The sequence below is a fragment of the Natator depressus genome, chromosome 5, assembly GCF_965152275.1.
Source record: "Natator depressus isolate rNatDep1 chromosome 5, rNatDep2.hap1, whole genome shotgun sequence".
NCBI lineage: Eukaryota > Metazoa > Chordata > Testudines > Cheloniidae > Natator > Natator depressus.
The window spans coordinates 59,763,556-59,788,629 of NC_134238.1; the positions used below are offsets into that span (position 1 = coordinate 59,763,556).

Consider the following 25,074-nt stretch of genomic DNA (forward strand, 5'->3'; position numbering starts at 1 on the left):
GGCCTGCTCTAAAGGGCTTTGTCTCCCTGTCATTGTTAAGAGAGCCGAGGCATCCTGGAAGTGTGAAATCAGACCTCATGAGCTGAACGGTTCCCCAGGGAACGCTGGACTGAGCAGAAGGTCAAAGTCATGGGCTGGACCATCTGAAAGCGTCTGATCACCAGTCTGTGTCACAGCAAGTGGGGTGGGGGGAGCTAGGAGACTGGAATTGAACACATCTTAATTAAAGCCCACAGACAGCAAAACAAACTGTTTTCTAGGCAGGCTGTCAAATGGAGCTTAGATTTAGCATTACTAATGAATCTGAGTTGCTAACTCTTATTTCTTAAGATAATAAGAGTCTTAGAGAAGTTGATAAAAATGGGGGCATATCTTTTTCCTGTGTTTTCTTCCTTAAATAATCTGCCATCAAGAATAAGGCAGCTTTCTTCAAAAGAAAAGCACGAACATGTCTACCTTAATAAAGAAGTAGCAAACACCATCTTATTAAACCAGAAGGTTTTTCACTCCAGAGGGCTAAGCCTTCTATATACGTAACCTTGTTGCAGAAAGCAGAATACATTTTACCTGGCTATTGCTTTATTGTATTTCATTTTAAAAAGTGCCTATTGCTTTCTAAAATATATTTGGGTTAGGTACACATAAAATATATTAATTTGAGATATCAACTTACATGATGATTCCATTATGCATTACCTTTCACTATATTGCCAGTATACACCTTCATTTAAAAGGGCTTAATTGTATATACCACAAGGGGCTTGCCTCTCTGAGAAGACTTTGATCACTTTCTGGGGAATCACAAGCTAGCTGAAGGTAAAGTGGGGGAAAGGGATGAGAACTTTCTTTTTTGTTGAGGACTTGGGGGAGAAAAACCAACTGCAACCCTGCAACAACCCACCCCCAAGCATGAATAAGTAATATTCAGTAGGGGATTTAAATTAAAATGTCTAAGGCAGAAAAGAAAAACCAAACAGAGTATTTTGTTCCATTCCATTTGGTCAAATTAGAATTCCAAAAATATATTTTCTAATATTTTTCCGGTGAATGCCCTTTGCTCCACCACATTTCCCAACTTAAAAAAAGTTGACATTGGTGAAGGCCCTAATATTTTTGGCCTGAAGCAGGAATTCCATGACCACATTTGAGATACACTGCTCTGTATTTTTGTCTGGTGCAAGGAAAGTATATTCTTACAGTAGGTCAGCTCCTTTAGAGACCAATCCTACAACATGCTCAGCACTCTCCATTCCCATTGAAATCAAGCTGGAGTGCTAAGCACTCAACACCTCAGAGGATTATGCCCTTTTCGTGTGTTCCTGGAAATGGGTTCACCGAATAGTACTTTTCAATACATCTCAAGCCTAGTTATAGCACACTTAACAGTGACCAATTTTCAAAACTGTAGCACCCAGTTTCTCAGGCTGTGAAAGCCTGCCCACAACTTGACTGAAATTTCAATCCGCTCTCGTGTCTTGTTCAATGCATGTGTATGTGTGGGAGTTGTAAACGGAGGCCTTAACCACCCAGTTAATCTCTTTTTTTAATCTGTATTAACCTTAATGATTTGAAGTGCACTGTCCAACACTAGGCTATTGAGCCTAAAGAAAAAACTACCCTCTACTATCAACAGTTTATTAGGGGCTTAACTGAAGTGACCTACTGTAGTCTGAACAAGGCTATGGGCTTTTTGTGGAAAGGAAAAGAATTGAGGGTTTCATTAAAAAGTAATTTGTGCTTTTTACTCCCTCATTCAATGGGACTCTCAATTGCTCTTTATTCACACAGAGTTAATACAGTATTACAGTGCTTCTCAATGAATGTATAGTAACAAAAGAAAAATTTTACATTTTGAAAGGGAAAAATTCTTTTTTACTGTAGTAAGATTGATGACTACTTAAAAGATTACAGAAATCTTTCCCACTCTGTGCTTATGCTTAATGATGGAATATTACGATTTTTTTAACTATTCAGCCTAAACTAATGAATTTTGACTTATTACTTTATATTAAAAAGGCCTGAAAGTGAAATGGGATATTTTCAGCCTACAGAAAGGGAGTAAATCACACAGGTACTGTACAGGAGTGTCTGTGTGTTGCTGCATAGACAAAATCCTGCTGCAGGAGAAAAATCCATAAGATTAAATCAGAAAAAAAGATGTATTATTATTTGGATTATTATAGGAAAAAAATGCAGATTAGCATCCTGATCCCCATTCATATGAGCAATTCTTAATCACACATGTAGCATTGTTGATGTCAGCTGGTCTACTCACATCAGTAAGGATTACTCACTTAAGTAAGAGTTGGAGGATGAGGTCCTAAATGTTATTTACAAGATACTTCACCGGAGGGGTACGTGGGATGAACATATAATGAATAATTAAAGACCAAACAATCAGCAAATAAATCATCAGTTATTTCTAAACATACATTATTCAAATTCAAAATTTAATCTGAAGGTAGATCAGTCACATAATTCTAAAGGCCAGTACATAAAACAGGTGTAAATTAGAGCATTTCTTAAAAAACCTATCGGTTGCCTTTCAAACTGATGGCAATTTTTTCCTCAAAAAAGTGCAATAATTTGTATAAACTTTGAAATACATAGCCCTTTAAAAATACCTATATTATATAAATAATTGTTCTGGCTATTCATGGTGGACAAAATATTTAGGACACATAGGAATGGGGAGGATATCAAATATTCCTTCCACTTGCTAACCGACAGTCATTCTGAATGTGCAGAGTCTGAAAATAGTTTTTGGTAGTTATGTACATCTCTAATTGAATCAAATGTATTTCCAAAAACTTCGGCAACTGGCACAGATGACATGTTGATCAGGAAAAGTCCAAGACTGAACAAGGTCAAAGACTGAATTATCCCATTCCCCCTGAATAACTTAATCTCTCTCTCTGTTCAGACCACATTGGATTATAAGGTCAAAGCAGAGTGAGGAACCTTTAGAAGTGTTTCATCAATCTCTGCCAAAGAAAGAATCTGTTATTTTGTGTTCCACCAAGAGGATGACCTGTTTCAGCAATAAATTTTTTGTCCTGTTAGATCATCTAAGATAATAAACTATTGATATTCATGTTAATTTACACAGAACTATTAGGAAAGGAATTTTCTACCTTATATCTATATTTATACCTGTGACAGAACTTGTACTTCAGGTTCCCAAGTGGCAGCTAAGCCAACTAGGTTAATATAGTCAGCATATTCATGAATTCTTACAGCTGCAATGGCTACTTTCTGAAAGAGGACAATCTCATCTTGTTCCATTCAGCATGTGCAGTATGCAGGTGGGTGTACTTTTAAGAGATAACATATTTCTGAAGAAAAATGGTTACTATGACTGCAATGATTATTCTTAAATAATTTCCAAAAGCAGAAGGCAAAATTGTCCAATCAGCTAATTATTAGTACAAGGACAAAACAAGAAGATTTAAAAACAGAATGATTTCAAAACTGTATTTTCTTGTGATTATTTTGGAAGCGGTTACTCAAGGTCCAGTCTTTTACCTATAATGGGTCATTTACATTTGTAGCACTGATTGCGGGAAACTATTTCTTTGGAAGATTTTTTTTTTTTAATTTTAAACCACATACAGTGTGGCAAGCTCTTTAGCAAGTACCAAAAGATTATTTTGATGACTGCTTTAGAGCAGTATTTGACTTTCATATTTTGAACTGTTAACTCATTGCAGTTTTGATTCTGAGAATTTTGTGTATTTGTATCCATTAAAGAATAAAGTCCTGCATTTGTAGCTCATGAAATGTCTTTGCAGGTCCTCTGATGGAGAAAAAGGTGTATTTCTCCTTTCCCATAGATACGCTATATAGGATTCTAGTCCCTGGTATTACAAGGGCTCATAGCCCAGCATATAAAAAGTTTTGGTTGGGGATTTTTTGGGGATAGAAGGTGGGATTGTTTGCAAACTGGGCAATGAAATTCTGACACACTTATCTTCCTTAAACTTCACACCTTGTGGAGACTGATCGATTCTTTAAAAATGACCAAATCCAAGACTCTCTAATTATACTATCTACTATCATAGAAACTGAATCAGTCCTTGCCTGTGACATCAGCTGCCATCAATGCTTCTGCTCTGATGACCTTCACCTGTAGAAATCCTACATCCTTCATGTTGTGAAACATCCTCATTGTGCTCTAAACAATAATAATAAAAAGTTATTACAGGCTGTGTGGAAAAGAAAGAGGTTAATGGTTTTCCCTCCCCAATACAAAATTCATTAAATACAATGCTGTTTCAAATGATTGCCTTCTTAACTTTTTAATTTCAATAGGAACTTACTGTTATCAGTCTCTGTTTCAACACACTCCATTACCCAATCATTATAAGATAAAAATGGAAGAGTATGTCAGGATAAAATATATTAATAAGAAATTAATGCTACTGTATTACTCCCCTAATATTAGATACTTGAGCTATTAACTACAAAGTTTTAAATTTTGATATCCTATTAAGAATAACAAAATATTTTTTAAAAAATGATCAAATATACAATAGTCCCTCTTGCACATGAGAATCATACTTATGTTTTCCTTGTTATAGCTGGAGCAAGACAGGTTCATGTGTGATTAAGGGCCAATTCTTTTTTCCCCTTGAGGAAAATATGCACCTACCACTGTGCTTAACAAGAGTGACACATGCAAAGAGAGAAGAAGAAACTGAAAGATGGCTCTCAGTACATTACAAGGAACTCTCATAATAAATCTCTTTTCCCCACCACCAAGGATTATGTATAATTTAGACACATTTTATAAAAAGAAGAAGAAAAAAAACTGGAATAGAGTACAAGCCCTTATTCATAATAAGCAATATTTTTAGAATTCTCTGTTACAACTATTTAGAAACAGTATTTTGTTGTGATTTTAAATAACAAAGTAACAAAATGGTATTACAGTAACTGAGTGCAATAGGCCAGAAACATTTTTTATAAAGCTTGAATGCAGTGGCCAGTTCCACAGATACAGTTTTAACCCCACAATTAATTGAGAGGACCACTGCTAACATTTATATATTATACATCTAAATCAGTATCTTCAAAACTGGGAAATTAAAATTAGGCTTCTAAGTCCAGATTTAGACACCTCGGGATGTGGTCTGATTTTCAAAAGTGTTTGAAAATCTTGGCCGTAAAGGTTATCATTTGCGTACAAAGTCACTCATCAACAAAACACTTGTACCCATTTTTTTAAGGCCCAATAGGTTTTATGCCCATGGTCTTATTCTATTATTGTGACACAGATAAAGCATGTGAAACCTCTTACTTATGTCTGAATATTTATAATATTATTTTGGTTTGTAGGTCATGTAAGCATCAACAGAGACACTGAGTCAAGGATTTTGAATTATATTACATGGGGGTAAAACTGACTATTATGGAAAATTAGAGTTTGATGTGAGCAAACTAAGATTACTATTCTACTTGTTAAAGATGCTATTTGAATATAATCTTAAATGTTAGGCTGCTTGAAAAATATATAATATTTATGCATACCAAACATAGCCATTAAAATGTTAGGAGTATAAAATGCATCCTTGTCTTTTATTAATAAGAAAATTTTGACAGTCAAATCATACTCTGACATTAATTTTATAAGTCCCATCTGACTGTTTATTGTTTACAGTGAAGGTTTGACCTTGGTATACTGAGCTGAGGAAATGCAGTTATGTGTAATCTCATATGGTTTACTTTTTTCATATATGAAAAGTGTTTATCACAAGGATTATGTTTTAATCTTTTTAAACATTTGTTTATCTTCAGAAATCTGTTTAAAATAGACAGATGACAAAGTTTAATCAAAATATACCTCACCCTCTCTTTATGTGCTTGTAAATTGAGGGTGGTGGAGGTGGTGTTACAGATAGTGATGTTATAATTCAAATATTTGTTGGCACAGTCTGTCATTTATTACAATAATGATCAAGTTTTGGAAGCGTCTTATCAGGGCTGGTACCATAACAGAAATAATTTCCCTCCTCTAATGCAGTGTGGAAGAGATTTACAAAAAGGTTTCTGCACCGTGTTTTTTTGAAGCTACTTAACCCAAGTTTCATGGTGGCTAGAAACAAACAAAAAAACAATAAACCCTCGCAACCCCCAAAAAACACATATAACATTGGTAAGCTCATCCTGCAAAAAAGGCAGCATTGCTATATTTCACTTTCAATACCTGATACCCATCTTCAGACTCTGCAGGATAATTATTGTTTGAATTTTTAGTTTCAGCAAGTCAGCTGATTTAGAGTCATTTATTGCATATTCTGACATTCTGGGCCCCTGACATATGGTACAATATTATTGTAGGGACTCTATGAAATATGAATTATTTTAATATATTACTTTAATATGTAACTAAGTAATGATTTATCAAAATATATTCTGACTTCTTATTTATGATTATTGTTGAAGGCCTCAAAACCTGGATGGTTTCTGAAGCCTGAAATTTCCATAGCAGAGGAATCTATGATTTGCTGTGAATCCTTTCAGCCCTCAATAGATGGGGAAAGATTGAAATGCTCTGGAGATGAGTCCTCTTTATTTTTTTAATGAAAGGCTGTATAATATATTTTCTGTATGGCTGCAGCAGCTGTCAGGGAGAGCATCTCAGTTCAGCTCTATTATGGGAGAAGCAATACCCCATCCTATGGCATCGAGATACACTGAGGGGCCAGTACTGATTGACAGCTTGTCACCGTGACGTCTTATTCCATCTCTGTTATGGAGAAAATTAATGTCACACCACCAGCCTTATGACTCGCTGTCATCTTAGAACCACTCACCTTTTATCAATGCTCTAAATAACATTTCAAGCCCATCGTCTCACGGTGGACAATCCGGTCAAGGGACATTAAATCGGATGACTGTGAAATGTCATAATAAAAATGGAATGCTAACAACTTCTTCTCTAAACTAGCTCCTCTGGTTTTTAAACTGTGACAAGGGGGACCAGGGGTTCAGCACACCCATTCTGAAAAGGTCATACAATCTCTCTTGGTCTGTACCCATTACTGCGCTCCTCCCCCGAACCCAAAAGGAATTAATCTTCTCAGACAATTGTAGTAAAATAACGGTTCAAACAGTAATGTCTGTTTAATTTGTAGGGCTCTAATGTTCAGCTACAAATGGTTAAATGACAGTAATAGAGTAATTTTCCAAGGCTACTTGATCTGATGCCAGGGTCAGCTGATGGACTGCTTTTGGCCACAAGAATGGGTGCAAAATACATTTCAGATGGCAACTAGAATCTTTAAGAAAGCAAAAAATAAAAAGCCCTAAAATAAAGACACCAAATGATATAGTGTACCTCACTAATTGCATAATACTGGTTTATTACATCTCTGTCCTTTAAAGCAGACACAAACACCGAAGATAAGCAGAGAGCTAAGGAAAGAAAATTTGAATTTTGTAAATACTGTATTGTAAGTCTTTGCCCTCTATTTCTGCTGCTATTTATGGATCAGTTTAGTGAACAAAATATTGCAATTTCTCAGCAGGCATTTCCAATGTTAAAATCTGGAATACATGTAATTGCAAACCTTATTTTTCTACCACATATCAAATTAAATACATCCTTCAAACAATGATTATTTGTGCATATTGAAAACATATTTAAATTTTGAAAAATGATGTTTTGTATATAAGAACATGTCAGAATACGAAATGATTTGATCATTCTTTTTCCACATAAATAATGCTATGTGTTTAATTTATGAAGCAAAAAGGGAATTTAAGAAAGCTATGTAAAAATATGGAGCAATAATATTTTTCTATATTGCTGCTAAACTATGAAAACTATCAATACCACTTAACTTGTATCATCCTACCACAATAATCCACAAAAATATGGTATTTTTACACTTATATCAAAATGTATGTAACTATAAAATTAATCTATCGGAATGTGTTATATTTATAAAGATCTATTCTGACAACAGACTCTGTATTGGTGGATACCAAAATCTGAACTAATTCTCATAATTGTAATTATTTTTCAAAGATGGTGCACAATACCTTAGCTCTCAGCTGGGTTAGAAAATATAATGTTTAGCCTTGCTAAGTCACCTCTATTAAACTGTGTTTATGATAACACTATTGGTGTATGAGTTGTACAAGCATTAGCAGACAGCTGATTCAGTGGAGATAGCCAGAATAAATTTGCTGAAGCGCACATCCTGCTAATCTGTTTGAAGAATATTGTACAGCATTAGTACTAGCACTTCATGTTATCTGCACAGCCTGATAAGGTACATCTTTATTAAATTCAGTTATTGAAAGGATGTCAGTCAGGGAATAGGAATATTTTAAAATCTAAAAAAAAAAAAAAATTAAGCGGCTCTTTGTTAGTCAGAGCTTGGTTTAATGGCTGAGTGTCTAGAGAAGCCTTCTAAACACCTGGCAGCATTGTACAATAAAAGCTTTGTAATTTTAAGTGGAAATAGCTTTTTTTTTTTTTTTAATTCTCCATATGTAGAAAGACAGTTACTTTTAGTGATTTAGGTATTAATAAATGCTGGAGTAAGAGCTCCCCTCTCTGTTGCTTTGATAAAACTACACAGATTCTGCACCATGTGAGGATGCTGGGAAATAAAATAATTTGTTTCAGAATATTCTGAAATGGAAAGATGGTTTAATACAATTATTTTAATGAGACAAACCACTGCTCCAAACTCTAACACTTAGTCAAAAAATAAGAAGTCATCTTGCTTTCTACTATGCTGTATAACAACTGCAAAACCTTTGAAAAGGATATGGGTGCTTTACACAAGCTGAAATGAATAGTTGCTATTGTAAAGATTCTCTGAAATATTGTAAAATTGCTAAACAACATCTTAAATTATACTGCACTTGGAAAACAAAAATAATCAAAATTACATAAAGTAGTTAAATTAACTACTTAAATGACACGGTCAAATACAGTAGCTGAATATTCATGTACACAACATTTATATAAAGGTAAATTGTAGGGCTCTGATGATGTTATCTAGATATTTAAGTCAATTACTACTAGTATTAATTATTAGCTTAAATCAGCACCACTGATTACATAGTAGATATATTCAGAATTTTTTTCTCATAGTAGTTAATTATTTGCAACATTACGTTAAGAAGGATAAGCGATAGGTGCTACATACATATCTCTTTAGTATTTCCTCTCGCTCTTTCTGGTCCTCCAAGGAGTTGACAGAGAGGTCAGAGATACTGACTGCAGCTGATGCTGTCAGGGTGACCAGCAGTACCAACCATCCTTCTCCTTCCTCCAGCTGCAACTCCAGCTTGTGAGTTTGTTCTCTACTCAGGGCCGACAGGTCAACCTGACACCTACAAACAAAAGTTTTGAATCAGTGAGTGGCTTTCTTCACAAGATCAAACAAGAGCCATATGGGCTGACCTGCACTCCACTATGCAAAAAATAAATAAATGGAAATTCCTTCCCAGTCTGTGGAAGGATTTATCTTCAGTTTCAGCCATATCTCTTGCCTATTTTTAGCTTCAACTCATTATATTGCTGAGGCACTGTACATTTATTTTAAATATATACACAGAAAGAAAATCTACGACCAAAGTAGGGTGCTAGAAATCCAGATTCAGATCCAAATTGTGAAGCTTTAGTCAGTCTCGTATGTACACATAAAATAAAAGAATTAAGTGTGCCTTTTTAAATCTTTGAACACTAAAACTAATACCAGTCATGCTTTTTTAAAAAAAATTCTTCATTAAGGGATTGACTATGACAGTAGATAACATGGCTGGACATGGGAGTAAGGGGAAGGAGGCATCCCTCCAATGTCTGCATTAAACCTCTTATGGTGGTTCTGGCTACAAGAGGCAGAGCAGGAGCTGCACACACTATACTTCCCACTGTGAGCAAGTGGACAGGAGTAGCCTCTACATGAGCCAGCCAACAATGTCTGGGCACAGCTGAAATATGCTTCATCCTTAAAAGCCAGAGAGAAGCAGGGAAGAAGTTGTGCACCACTACTCACACAGGGCCGTGCCTAAATGCTTAATCAAGCCTTAAAGGAGAATACAGTCCATACATATTCTACATATATATTCTAGGTCTCTTGTAATTAAAACTGTCTGGTATTTTTAATATATTAGTCTATTTTCATGTATTTAATCTTTCCTAGAATGTAGCTGTGAATTTCATATTATGGTCATTCTGAAAACTTGTAGAATTGCCACATTACACTGAACAGGAATTATTAAAAGTTTTACTTGAACTATTTATATCCATAACTTTTTTTCTTAAAGTTATGGCAATAAATTAACAATCCATGAAAATAAAATCCAGAGGAAGTAAATGGATACATTCTACTTATAGTTTTGCCATTTTATAATGTAGTTTTAACAGCAATTATATAATCTGACAGGTCCATGTTCTATCTGCCACTCTGACTAAGCTAAATATCTCACAAATTCTTTTAATAAAAATGTGAACTGATTTTGAAGAGAAAGATAATGTGGTGACCAAAGGGCCAATAAACTGAGAGAAAGGTGGCAGACATGAATAAATAGGCATTTAAAGACAGGATATAGCCAATTATGAGAATAAATGTGGCCCCATAAAATGGGCAGTCTGCTATCATGGACAGGTTAAATTTGTTACAAGAATATTTCCCTTGCCCTCTCATTTACTGTATATTGTTTAGCATTTATCTTTCATTTTGGATTTTTGTATGAAGACTAGCAAGCAGTGGAAGGAAGTGAGAGGAATAGGGAAAAGATTAAAACTACCCTGGTCAGTATAAATGCTATACCTCTACCTGTGCTATAAACTTACAATTTAGGCTGCAATAAAGAACAGTTTCTTCTTTACTATAATGAATATTGGTAATTAAGTACTCAGAGAGCTAATATAATGTCAAATGATCATTCCTTTACAATTAAAGGTTAAAGGTTTATTGTGATTTGGATTGCTTCTAGTATTCAAATCTGGTATTATATATTCCAGTGTAGTTATTTTGCACCCCCAACCCCTCCTCATCCAAAACAGGCACCATACACCCTAAAGTATCCTTAAAAACGTCTCCATGACAACACTGCTGTGTTGATCACTGGACAGTATTTCTATAAACATGGTCTTTAATTTGACTAGTTTAAATTCTGCCAACAGGGTCAGTAAGAGAGAGTGACTAGGACTTAATAATATCAGTAATCCAACTGAAATCAAAAATAGACTAGTCATTTTAGAGTCTTAGCCAGAAAAAAAAAAAGGAAAAATTGATGAGTCTTGGAATACACACACATACAGATCTATTCATCCACTAGTCTGTTTGTGTTATAAGTGCAAACAAAGAACGTTTGTGGAATGTTAAAGTTGAAATATCAGTTCCAAAAGTTATATTCGTCTCCTCCAACATTTATAAAGTGAGCTGTAGCTCACAAAAGCTTATGCTCAGATAAATTGGTTAGTCTCTAAGGTGCCACAAGTACTCCTTTTCTTTTTACGAATACAGACTAACACGGCTGCTACTCTGAAACACTCCACATATCAATTGCCATTTTTGGTGTATGTTAAAAGGGACACCATCAACCTGAACATCAAAACCCTATTCAAAATGGCTGTATTCACAATTCTACAGTTACACACAACATCTAATATTACTGTAAGAGAAATCTATTGGAAAACATTTCTCTACTTCAACTGGTTTATTCTACACATTCAATACAATGCATGAACAGTCAATGTTTTGTTGATAGTCAGTTGCACTTGATGTGTCCTGGATTATCATCACCACTCTGGGCAAAATTTATATGCACACTCCTTGCCAGGACCTGTAAGGGGGTGCTTTCCAGTAACATAGCAGCAGAGCTACTGCTCTTTCTGAGTATGTCTCTCCTTTTGAAGCTCCTAGGACTCCTTGCATAGAGCAACAGCAGCAACGGGTGCACATCAGAAAAATCCTCTTTCCTCTCAGGAATCACACAAAGGGCTAGGGAGTGTTTGTTACCTGGGAGCAGGAGTGCAGAGGCGATCCACAGGAGCTTTTTCTATCTTTCTACCACCGCTCAGAAACTGGGGGCTTTTTCTGTGGAAAATTTCAATTTTGGGGGCAAAAAAATGAAAACTTAAATATAGTTGGCAAAAATGAAATATTTTGTTTTGAAAATGCCATCAAGGTGCCTTTTGGGAGTTATAGTTTGGGTGCCTCATTCTCCCATTCTTTTCTATTGGTTACGTTCACTAGTCAAACTACATTTCTCATCATGCACCATGGTCTCTCCTGTTTCGGAGGGAAGGCAGTACCTTATGGGAGATGTAGTCTGGCTGGAAAGCCCAGCCCATAGAGGAGAATAGGGACATGAGGAAAGCAAACTACAACTCCTATGAGGCACTGTAGTGCCATATTCTATTGAAATATTTTGGATTTTGGCTGAAATATTTCAGTTTACAGGCACTAGTTTTTTCAATGAAAAAAATAATTTGTCACAGAAATTAGGTACTTACATAAAACTCTGTTTAGTCACAAATCACATTTTACATTAATGAAAATTTTCAACCATGCTACTTCTTTCCCTCACCGCTTGCATGGGAGCAGGGATGAACAAAAGCCTGAGAGAGGGTAGGAGGAGGTGGGGTTCTTCATTCCTTAGGATGCCACTGCTGGTTCTAGTGAGAAGTTTAGAAGCTGGAAGGTCTTAAGTGCTAATGCTATTGCTGAAATATCCTTTATAAACATCAGTAGGGAGCTATAAAAACCTTTATACATTTTTAAGGAATTTAATAAAAACAAATTAATGACATGCTATTTAATCTACCCCAAAGAGTTCAAGTTAACAGCACCCTTTAATAAATAATACTACCTTAAAATTCTTATTTAAAAGGAAAACAAACATAGAAAATACTATACATATAGAATCATAGAAATGTAGGGCTAAAAGGGATTTTGGGAAGCCACTGAGTCCAGCTCCCTGTGCTGAGGCAGGATCAAGTAAACCTAGACCATCCCTGACAGATGTTTGTCCAACTGTTCTTAAACCTCCAGTGCTAGGGATTCCACAACTTCCCCTGGAAACCTAGTCCAGAGTTTAACTATCCTTATATTTAGGGAAATGTTCTCATATCTCTAAATCTCCCTTCTTGCAGATTAAGCCTATTATTCTTATCCAGCCTTCAGTGGACAATGAGAACAATTGATCACAGTTCTCTAAACTTATCTGAAGACCTATCAGGTCCCCCCCTCAGACTTCTTTCCTCAAGACTAAACATGTCTGTAACAATCTTGGGGTTCATTAAATAACAAACCCGTGAATGAGAAAGGAATAAAACTTTAATAAAACAAACTGGAGAGTTTCTGTAGTAAGTTTCTGCATACAGCCACAGCGTTCCCAACTTGCCTCCAGGGCACATCTCCAAATTCCCACACTCATAATACTGTCCCTTATGAGGGAGCATCTCCAAATCACAATCTTTCATAAACACATCTCTACATCGCTTACAACTATCTAACACCACATATATTATATTCTCAACCCATCTAGTACATTTTCATAAACCCAGTGGGTCAACTACCTAGAGAGGAGAGGTTACCAGAACATCACTCTTGAGTGAGTCTTTACCACTCACTTTTCTCAAATATCCCTTTCTCCAGGAAGGTTAGCAAGTCTCTATGAGTCCTTCAGGATGTTCAATCTCCCGCTCTGATCTTCTCAGTATCAGCCTTTCATTAGAGTTTGAGTTGTTCTCCTGTTCCTTGACAGTTTCTCCTGTGTGTGTTGATGATAAAGGATCAGTCAGATGGGAAATGCCAGAGTCCACCTCAATTGTCAATGTGTTGGAACTTTCTAGAATTACTCATAGATCCCTTCGATTACATTGAAATGTCTCCCCCGGTCTGTCTGTACTGCACAAGACCTTGGATGTAGCTGTTCTTTAACAGTACCTATTTGGCCCCAAATATTAGAGGTGTGATTCCTCTATCACCTGTGTTGAGAGATGAGAGATCACAGACCCTTTGTCAAAATAATATTTCTGATTTTCTTTAATCTTCCATATGGTTGCATTGTTATGAGATTTCAGCAGGTTATCAATAATTGGTAAATTAGATCTGATCCTTCTTCCCCTTAACGGCTGAACTGGAGAAAAGCCATACTCCAGCGGTGTACTTTGGTAAATCAATAAAGCTTTATATAAATCACCCCCACTGTCAGAAGTTTTTTTCATAAGGTTCTTTACTGTCCGTATAGAGCTTTCCACAAATCCATTTGATTGGGGGTAATTTGGACTTAATGTTTTGTGATGAAAGTCCCAATCTATGGCAAATTGCCTAAAATCTGCACTGGAAAATTGCAGCCTATTATCGCTAAAGACTTCATCTGGAATTCCATGTCTGGAGAAGGTTCCCTTCCTGCCAGCTATCACTGATTTACTATTCGTACTGTGCAGTGTGCTAATTTCTGGATACAGAGAATAATAATCTGTGACTATTAAATAAACCTTTGATTGCCAGGTAAATAAGTCAGTGCCTACCCTCTCATAAGGCCTTAATGGAACTGGATGAGGTCTCAGTGGCTCTGCTTGTTGGCATGGCTTGTATTTCAAGCAGGAAAAGCAGTTTCCTACCACATTAGTGATGTTGTGATTGATCCGTGGTCAACATAGCACCTCTCATGCTCATTGTTTGCACTTCTCAATTCCTAAATGACCCTTGTGGATCTTCTGTAGCATTCCTTTTCAGAGGCTCATTGGAATTACAACGTACTGTCCTTGAAAATCACCCCATCTATCACAGTAAATTCATGTCTGCAGTCCAATACTCTCTTATATTTGGATAGCAACTGTTTATTTTTTCAGGCCAGCCTTTAATTATCACTTCTTTAAGGATTCCTAATGATTCATCTTTCTCCATTTCCTATCTTATTTGTTGCAATTTCCTGTTAGCTATAGGAATTGACTTTACAATCAGACCTACATAGGCTTGCATCTCTATCTCTAAAGTGTTCTCTAGTTTTGTGGGAGCCACTTCTCTGGAAAGTGCATCTGCTGTAAACATGCAATTTATCAGGCATGTAGGTCACAACCAAATCCTACTTTTGCAGCTTTATAATTTGTTAAATAACACTATTAGGAGCTTGTGGGACATTTCAACTTCCACTGTCTGTCCATAAATATACTGAATGAATCTCTCACAGGCAAACAATATTCCTAAAAACTCCTTTTCAATCTGCATACATCTAGCTTATGCCTCAGTCAGTGATTTGGCTGTATCATGCATATGTCACTGGTTACCAACAACCCTCATGCTTCTGTAAAATCACGGCACCTAACCCAGACTGTGAAGCATCTGCTGAGATTTTAACAGGCCTTCCTGAGGCATAAAACTTCAACACTGGTTCTTGTATCAGTTGTTGTTTTAAACCTTCCCATGATTCCTCCTGTTCTTCATCCCAATATCATTCATTTTTATTCTCTAGGAGTTTTCTCAAAGTTGCTGCTTTGGTAGATAGATTAGGTATGAATTTTATAAAGTAATTAACCATTCCCAGGAATCATTGAACATCTTTCTTTGATTGGGGATGTGGCATCATTTCAATGGCTGAAATCTTCCTTATATCAGGTTTTACACCTTTACTGGAAATAATGTCCCCAACAAAAGTCAGTCCTAAAACATGTCTCCCTATTGAGGTTTGCAGCTCTAACTGCCTCCAGGACTTCCCGAAGTCTACAACCATGCTCCTCTTTCATTGAGCCCTACATAATGACATCATCCATTCAGGTATCAACACCATTAATATGTTCATACATCATTCATATGTATGGCTTTGTGGTACCCTTCTGGTGCTGAAGCTATGCCAAAGACACGTAAGAATCTATCTTCCAAATGGGGTATTAAATGTGCATAGCTTTGAGCTTTCTTCAGTTAATTTTAGCTGCCAGAAACCTGAGGATGAATCCAATTTACTGAAATATTGAGCGTTTGCAAATTGAGCCATAACCTGTTATCTGGTTGGTAGTTTGAAATGTTCTCTTTTTATAGCCTTGTTGAAGTCTCTGGGATCTAAGCGTATGCGTAGCTGGCCATTACTTTTCTCCACAATGACTAGGGAGCTCACCCATTCTGTTGGTTCCTCAATTTTTTGTATTAATTGCATTGCTTCCATGCTTGCAAGCTCTGCCTTGAGTTTATCATAGAGTGAAAATGGCACCTTTCTACATGGATGGATAACTGGAGGGACCTGCTTGTTTATCTGGATGGTCACCCTTCAAGCAACCCAACCCTGGAAACAAGTCATGATATTCCTGAAAGAGTGCTTCATAGCCAGGTTCAGTACGATCTTGTAGTGGGAGCATCAATTTTACCAGATTGAGCTTCTCATGTGCAGCCGAGCCAGTATATGGTGCTTTTACAGTTGATGCTAGCAATCCACCTCACCTTCACTGGGATATTTGTTCCAGAATAACCAGTTACTTTTATTTCTGTTGGTCCGAGTTTTGGTCTTATTTTTTGTCTCTAATGTGGTTCAGACAGAATATTAACCTGACTTCCTGGAATAATTGCTCCATTCACTGTCATAGGCAGTATCCAGTCCCTCTCATCAGGCTTGCCAAATTGCAGTACACCTATGAAAAACTCCTCAAACGGATTTGTCTTTAACTGAATACACTTGACTTTTCTGCATTTGGGATCTGCAGAATTTTGCAAAATGATTATTTTCCCCACATTTATGACAGTTTCCCAAACTGTCCAGGGCCAAGCTGTAATTCACACCTTCCACATGACTGTCTGTATGCTGTCTTTTCCCTAGTAGTGGTTTTCATAGCGAGCAGTTCCACTCTTTGATTTGACCTATCCTGGCTGAATTATTTTGTACTTAGTACACAGATAACTCCTTCAGGTGAATTCAGCTCTTTGATTTGTGCTTTCACAGTTGCATATTTGGAGAACTTTTTCTAAAGTTAAGTCTCCTTCATGGAGCATTTTCTCTCTTAACACATTGTCATTAAGAATCATTTGTGGCATATCTCTGACCAGAGACTCTGTCAGCTCACCAAAGTCACAGGTTTTACTGAGTTTCCTTAATTCTGAAACACATTGCTCTACAGTGTCATGAGTTCTTTGCATGCAAGTAAAACATTTATCCCTCTCAAATGTTTCTTTCCTTTTTGGCATGCAATATGCCTTAAATTTAGTCAGTATTTTACTTAACTCACCTTCTTCAAACTAAATGTTGTTATGCTTCCTCCCCAACAATTGGCAAAAATATTGATGATTTCACTTTATCATTTTTCACCTCTACCCCATGGCTGCTAAATACAATTCAAATCTGTCAATTTTTCCAGTTCTCTGCAACATTGCCTGACAATTACAGATGGGATGGAGGTTGCAATGCATCCATTTTTGTTTTTTTTCCCCTTCTTAAGCTAGTCAAGCTACTATTGTGCTCACCAAATATATACAAAAGCCTGTGTGTCTGGTGCCCCACTTGCTTCTTCGGTGCCTCCCTTTGTCTCTGCTTTCAATTGCAAACTCAGAAGTTAACTTCAAAATGACTGCAGTTTCCTTCTCATTCAGCACTTCTGACACCATGTAATGATCTTGGGGTTGATTAAATAACAAACCAGTGAATGAGAAAGTAATTAAACTTTTAATAAAACAAACTGGAGAGCTTCTGTAGTGAGCTGCTGCACACAGCCAAGTGGTGTTCCCAACCCCTGCCTCCAGAGCACATCTCCAAATTCCCACACTCAGAACACTGTCCCTTATAAGGGAGCATCTCCAAATCACAAATCTTTCATAAACATCTCTCTACAATGTCCAGGTTTTTTTTAAAAAAAAAATCTCCATCATAGGCCAGGTTTTCTAAACCTTTTATCATTTTGTTGCTCTCCTCTGTATTCTCTCCAATTTGTCCACAGCTTTTCTAATGTCTGGTGCCCAGAACTGGACACACTACTCTAGTTGAGGCTTCACCAGTGCTGAATAAAGTGGGGAAATGACCTCACTTGTCTTATATATGGCACTCCTGTTAATACAGCCAAGAATGATATTAGCTTTTTATAATTGCATCACATTGTTGATTCGTATTCAGTTTGTGATGTAGATCCTTTTCAGCAGTACTACTACCTAGTCAGTTATTCGCCATTTTGTAGTTGTGCATTTGGTTTTTCCTTACTAAATGAAATACTTTGCACTTATTTTTATTGCATTTCATCTTGCTGAATTGAGACCAATTCTCCAATTTGTCCAGGTCATTTGAATTGTAATCCTCTCCTCTAAAGTGCTTGCAACTCCTTTCACCTTGGTGTCAACTGCAAATTTTATAACCATACTCTCCACTCCATTATCCAAGTCTTTAATAAAAATATTGAACAGACCCCTGTCCCCACTAGATATGTCCTCTCCGTCTGACAGTGAACCATTGATATCTACTCTTTGAGTATGGTCTGTCGACTAGTTGTGTCCCCACCGTATAGTAACATCATCTAGACTGCATTTCCCTCATTTGCTTATGATGTCATGTGGGATTGGGTCAAAAGTCTTACTAAAAATCAAGATATATCACATTTGCTGCTTCCCGCCTCCTTACCCCCATCCACAAGACCATAATCCCGTCGAAGAAGGAAATTAGGTTGGTTTGGTAAGATATGTTTTTGATATCAAGGATGAAAACTGGCTATTCCTTATGACGCTACTATCCCTCTAGGTGCTGACAAATTGATTGTTAATAATGTGTTCCAGTAACTTTCCAGGTATCTAAGTTAGGCTGACTGGTCTATAATTCCCTGGGTCTCTTTGTTCCCCTTTTTAAGGACAAATACTATGTGTGCCATTCTCCAATCCTCTCGGACCTTACCTGTCCTCCATGACTTCTCAAAGATAATTACTAACAGTTCCGAGATTGCTTCAGCTAGTTCCTTAAGTAGCCTAGCATGAATTTCATCAGGCCCTGACCAACTTGAATAAATCTATCTTATCTAAATATCCTTTCACATATTCATTCCCTATTCTGGCTTGCATTCCTTCCCCCTTGTTGTTAATACTGTGTTGAACATCTGGTCACAATTAAGCATTTTAGTGAAGACTGAAGCAAAATAGGCAAACACACCTCTGCCTTCTTGATATCATCAGTTATTAGCTTTCCTTCCCCACTAAGTAGAGGGCGTACGCTTTCCTTCATTTTTCTGCTGTTCTTAATATATTGTGACGAAGTTCCTCCTCTAGCTTGGTGGGTCTTGCGCTTATTGGCGGATTTGCTCGCCTTGGAGATTAACGGCAGCCCTCAGTTTGGCCGATTTCATGAACCCACAGTCCAGGTCGACTCCTCCTGTGTCTGACCAGGAGTTGGGAGGTTTGGGGGGAAGCCGGGCCCGCCTTCTACTCCGGGTTCCAGCCCAGGGCCCTGTGGAATGCAGCTGTCTAGAGTGCCTCCTGGAACAGCTGTGCGACAGCTACAACTCCCGGGGCAACTTCCCCATGGCCTCCTCCCAACACCTTCTTTATCCTCACCATAGGACCTTCCTCCTGGTGTCTGATAATGCTTGTACTCCTCAGTCCTCCAACAGTATGTGTTCTCACTCTCAGCTCCTAGTGCCTCTTGCTCCAAGCTCCTTGCACACGCCCCCACAAACTGAAGTGAGCTCCTTTTTAAACCCAGGAGCCCTGATTAGCCTCTCTTAATTGATTCTAGCAGCTTCTTGATTGGCTGCAGGTGTTCTAATCAGCCTGTCTGTCTTAATTGTCTCCAGAAGGTGCCTGATTGTTCTAGAACCTTCCCTGTTATCTTACCCAGGGAAAAGGGACCTACTTAACCTGGGCCTAATATATCTGCCTTCTATTACTCTCCTGTAGCCATCCGGCCCGACCCTGTCACATAATTTAAAGACCCTCTTTTTTATTGCCTTTTATATCCCTTGCTAGTTATAACTCATTTTGTGCCTTGGCCTTCTGATTTTTTCCCTACATGCTCGTGCTATTCTTTTATACTCATCCCTAGCAATTTGTCCATGTTTCCAGTTTTTACAGGATTCCTTTTTGATTTTCAGGTAATTAAAGGGCTCCTGATGGAGCCATGTTAGCCTCTTACTATTATTCCTAGATTTCCTTTGCATCTAGATAGTTTGTACTTGTGCCTTTAATATTGTCTCCTTGAGAAACTGCCAGTTCTCCTGAACTCCTTTTTCCCTTAGATTTTTTTCCCCTAGGACCTTGACTATTAATTCTCTGAGTTTGTTAAAGTCTGCTTCTTTTTAAGTGCATTGTCCTTATTCTGTTGCTCTCACTCCTTCCTTTCCTTAGGACCATGTAAACTATCCTTTTATGATCACTTTCACCCAAATTGCCTTCAACCTTCAGATTTGCTACCAACTCCTCCTTCTTGGTCAGAATCAAGTCTAAAATTGCTGTCTTCCTGGTTACTTCCTGCACTTCATAAACCAAAACATTCCCCCAATAAATTCCAATAACTGACTGGAAATTTTGTGTTTTGCCATACAACTAGGTAGTTAAAGTTCCCCATTATTACCAGGCCTTGTATTCTGAATATTTCTGTTGTTTGTTCTAGAAATGCCTCATCCTCCTTCTCTTCATACAGTCTACTATACACCACCAGCACAGGCAGTGTGGCAGAGTTAGTGATAGGGAACAATATGGAATTTCCTGGCTTTTGAGTGCCTAGTATTGCAATCTTTAAAAATGCATGAATGTTGGCTTTTTCATTTAATATCCCAAATCTTTTAAAGAATAAAATATATTTTAAAATTCAGAGCTGGTGAGGTTGGGTAATTCACAAGCACTTCTGTCTGTGACAGGGGCCCTTGTTTGCTCCCCGAATTTGAACAATTTCTGTGGTTGAGGTCTGGGCTTGAAGGAGGGCTGCTGTCTCAGCAGCTCATTTTCTCTATGATGAAGAGACACAGATCTCATGACTGTGGCACTCTACTGTTCTTAAAAGTGTGGAGTGCTTTGACTGTAATACTGGTGCATATGGTAGTCCCTTCAAATGGGGGTTCTCTATAGTAGTTTGGACCTCCCACAGGATCCTAGATATCTAGAGGCAGGAAGCACATCTCAGGGCAATAGTGGATGGTCCTCTGTATCAGAGGTGGCAAGGGTGGCTTACAAGGAGGTCCTGGTGGTCAGGTGTTCCTCCACCATCAGAATCTTCAGATGCTCCTGTTGCTTCTGTGGTTATTTGTGATGCTGGAGAATCTCCAAAAGTAGAAAATCGTACTTGGAAAGCAAAGCTTGATAATCTTCCACCCTCATTTGGAGGCTGGTGGAGAAACAGACCTTGAAAGAGACCAGTCTTTTTGGATCCTTGTTATGAGGACTGCTTCTAGAGTTTCCCTGCTGTTTGGATTTACACTAAGCTGCTTGGACCACTAGAAAGCCAGAGATAGGGTGCCAGAAAAAAAGTACTCATATCACTTCTCAGGGAATTGTTGCTTTCTGTCTGCTCTTTGAGGTGGGTGAAATGGAAGTGGAAATATGCCAGATCACCTTGGCAGACTTGAGAAGATTTTCATTAATGGGCATAGTTATTCTGCCCCATGTTACTGTGTGGAGATGTCCAACTCTGGATGGTGTTTCTACTGTATGATTAAAGGAGGAATGTCAAGGATGTCTGTGATCCTCTTCAAGAGGTCTTGGAAGGCTTTTAACTTGTCTTGAGAGATCAAAGAAGGTGGATTAGCCACCATATTAGGTGACAAAAAGGAAGCCCCATAAGAGGCCAGAGGCTCCTGATCTGGGGAGGTGGTAGTCTCCTCTATTGAAGTACTCCTCATCCTCTACAAGTTGGGGTTGAGGAATTTGGGTAGTTGGAGGAGGCTGCAATTGCTTCCAGGATTTCCTTCACTTAGGAAGAGACACAATAGAGGTGGGTCTCCTGCAATAGGGATTCATGCACCAGGGAGACCAGTATGGTCATAGTTGGTAGGCAAACTGTGATGGTGGACATTCGGGAGGGTACCACGAAGGATGCTCTCTGGAGACTACCAGTCTCCTCCTCTGTTGCTCAGTTTAATGCTCTCTGGACCCCCTACTGGACTCCCAATGGGTCACCCAGGGTGTAGACTGAGGTCAGGAGGGTGAGGTGTTCTGGTGAGGACAACAAGGAGGAGTAAGTCTCCTCTAGGAGTCTTATTTGGAGTACTGGGTCTGCATGGTATGAGATAAAGTGAAGCAAGGCAGATGGTTGCTTCAAGATGGCATCTTACATGAGGTCCAGGACAGGAGACTCTGGTACTGGACTGATAGATAAGTTGGCTGATACCTTGAAAAACCCTGGCACCAGGACCTCCAGTGCCAAGAAATCCAGTACCAGAGTGAGAGTTAATGCCAAGTAGTTGATACACAGTACTGCAGGCAAAATTGGTAGTAACCAGAGGTCTCATTGCCAGGATTGGTCCCAGAGCGCATGGCGCCGGTGTGGTACTGGAGGCAGCCCAGTTCTTTTGGGATGAAGGAGCCATCAATGGCAGGTTTCTCTTTGGTGCCAGGGCACCATGGAAAGACACTGAATTGTGGGTTTTAGTGGAGGAAATCCAAGGAAAATTTTAGGTCTCTTACTCAGAGTTGGAGAGGGTGATCTGTGCTTGGACTCCCAACTAAGCAGTGCTCCTTCCTCCCTTTCTCCAGAGATACAGACACAGTTTCTGAGTGTAATCTGTGGGAGGAGCCCATTTGGGAGGTAAAAGCAGCACCAGCTGACTGTGATTCTGAGATGGGGGACAATTCATGGGGGGCAGGAGCCAGAGATTACATGGATCTCTCAAGAAAAAATAACTTCAGCTTGCCTCCCTATTCTTTAAGGTCCTCTTGGACAAAGAGTGGCATATAGAACAATTCTCTGGTATGTGCTCATCTCCAAGACAGATGATGAGACATCTGAAGTTCCTCCCATAAATGGGTATGGTGGAGTCACACAATGGAGGGGTCTTGAAGCCAGGAGACGTTCGATCCACAATTATGTGGAATTACTCCTTTGTATGGGAGTGGGTGGGCAGAAGAATTCTGATACCTCTTTAACAATTTTTTAATTAGCCAACAGGTGAAAATAAAAACTAAACTAATATTAAGCAAAACTATAACAAGTCCATGAAAAGAAACAAGAGGAATAGCTATGTCACATGAGGATGTGGACACTGCTGGTGTTCCAAAAAAGAACAAAAAAGAAGCTTACAAGAAGCGGAAGATTGGACAAATGACAGGGTGGGGGAGTATAAAAATATTGCTCAGGCATGCAGGAGTGAAATCAGGAAGGCTAAATCACACTTGGAGTTGCAGCTAGCAAGGGATGTTAAGAGTAACAAGAAGGGTTTCTTCAGGTATGTTAGCAACTAAAAGGTCAAGGAAAGTGTTGGCCCCTTACTGAATGGAGGAGGCAACCTAGTGACAGAGGATGTGAAAAAAGCTAATGTACTCAGTGCCTTTTTTGCCTCTGTCTTCACAAACAAGGTCAGCTTCCAGACTACTGCACTGGGCAGCACAGCATGGGGAGGAGGTGACCAGCCCTCTGTGGACAAAGAAGTGGTTCAGGACTATTTAGAAAAGCTGGACAAGCACAAGTCCATGGGGTCGGAAGCGCTGCATCCGAGGGTGCTAAAGGAGTTGGCAGATGTGATTGTAGAGCCATTGGCCATTATCTCCATTATCTTTGAAAACTTGTGGAAATCTGATGAGGTTCAACAAGGACAAGTACAGAGTCCTGCACTTAGGACGGAAGAATTCCATGCACTGCTGCACACTAGGGACTGATGGCTAGGCAGCAGTTCTGCAGAAAAGGACCTAGGGGTTACAGTGGATGAGAAGCTGGATATGAGTCAACAGTGTGCCCTTGTTGCCAAGAAGGCTAATGACATTTTGGGCTATATAAGTAAGAGCATTGCCAGCAGATTGAGGGATGTGATCATTCTCCTCTATTGGGCATTGATGAGGCCTCATCTGTAGTACTGTGTCCAGTTTTGGGCCCCACACTACAAGAAGGATGTGGAAAAATTGGAGAGTCCAGTGGAGGGCAACAAAAATGATTAGGGGGCTGGAACACATGACTTATGAGGAGAGGCTGAGGGAACTGGGATTGTTTAGTCTGCGGAAGAGAAGAATGAGGGGGGATTTGATAGCTGCTTTCAACTACCTGAAAGGGGGTTCCAAAGAGGATGGAGCTAGACTGTTCTCAGTGGTGACCAGATGACAGAACAAGGAATAATGGTCTCAAGTTGCAGTGGGGGAGGTTCAGGTTGGATGTTAGGAAAAACTTTTTCACTAGGAGGGTGGTGAAGCACTGAAATGGGTTACCTAGGGAGGTGATGGATTCTTCTTCCTTAGAAGTTTTTAAGGTCAGGCTTGACAAAGCCCTGGCTGGAATGATTTAGTTGGGGATTGGTCCTGCTTTGAGCAGGGGGTTGGACTAGATGACCTCCTGAGGTCCCTTCCAACTCTGATATTCTATGATTCTGTTATTCTAAGATGCAGTTCTCAAAATGGCTACCATTTCTAATTGTTCTCAGTCTGACTATGGCCAAATGTCACCCTAAGCAAAGATTCCCACCGCCATTTACCTGCTCCTCTCTGCTTCCTGACAACATAAGGATTCACTTTGTGGCTTGTCTTCACTCCTGTTGGAGACAAGGAAAGGTGGTGGACATTTTGAAAGAGGGCTTCTTAACTGACGACACTCTGTGGTCTCACTCCTATTCAGAACTACAGGAGATGGCAACCTTTTTGAAAGAGGGCAGTTCTTAACAAATTTCCTCTAAAGAGGAAAATTTTATGTGCTGGCATCTGCTGACATATAAACTTCTTTGATTGATTGTCCTCACCTAATCCATTCTTGGTGTGTATGCACTCCATGCACACGAGATGAGATTCTTTTGAATAGCAGTATCTGTGGCTATGCCTCTGCCCCTCATCTCCCACACCTACTGGAGTCAAAGTTCTTTCCTACCATCTGTGGTGGGAGGTGGAATCATAGAATACCAGGATTGGAAGGGACCTCAGGAGGTCATCTAGTCCAACCCCCGGCTCAAAGATTCCACCACCTCCCTAGGTAACCCATTCCAGTGCTTCACCACCCTCCTAGTGAAAAATCCAA

The 25,074-nt window shown here is 38.7% G+C and overlaps 1 protein-coding gene across 4 annotated transcripts in view; it reads right to left on the bottom strand.

Annotated features, from left to right (window-relative positions):
• Positions 1 to 25,074, bottom strand: part of MCTP1 (multiple C2 and transmembrane domain containing 1) — a 448,799-nt gene that overhangs the window by 156,541 nt on the left and 267,184 nt on the right. For all 4 annotated transcript variants that reach the window (XM_074952853.1, XM_074952855.1, XM_074952856.1 and 1 more), the window contains 2 exons: positions 9,168 to 9,354; positions 4,081 to 4,174 (listed from right to left, as the gene is read on the bottom strand). In XM_074952853.1, coding sequence (XP_074808954.1) covers positions 4,081 to 4,174; positions 9,168 to 9,354 — 281 coding nt within the window. The remainder of the gene's footprint in view (positions 1 to 4,080; positions 4,175 to 9,167; positions 9,355 to 25,074) is intronic.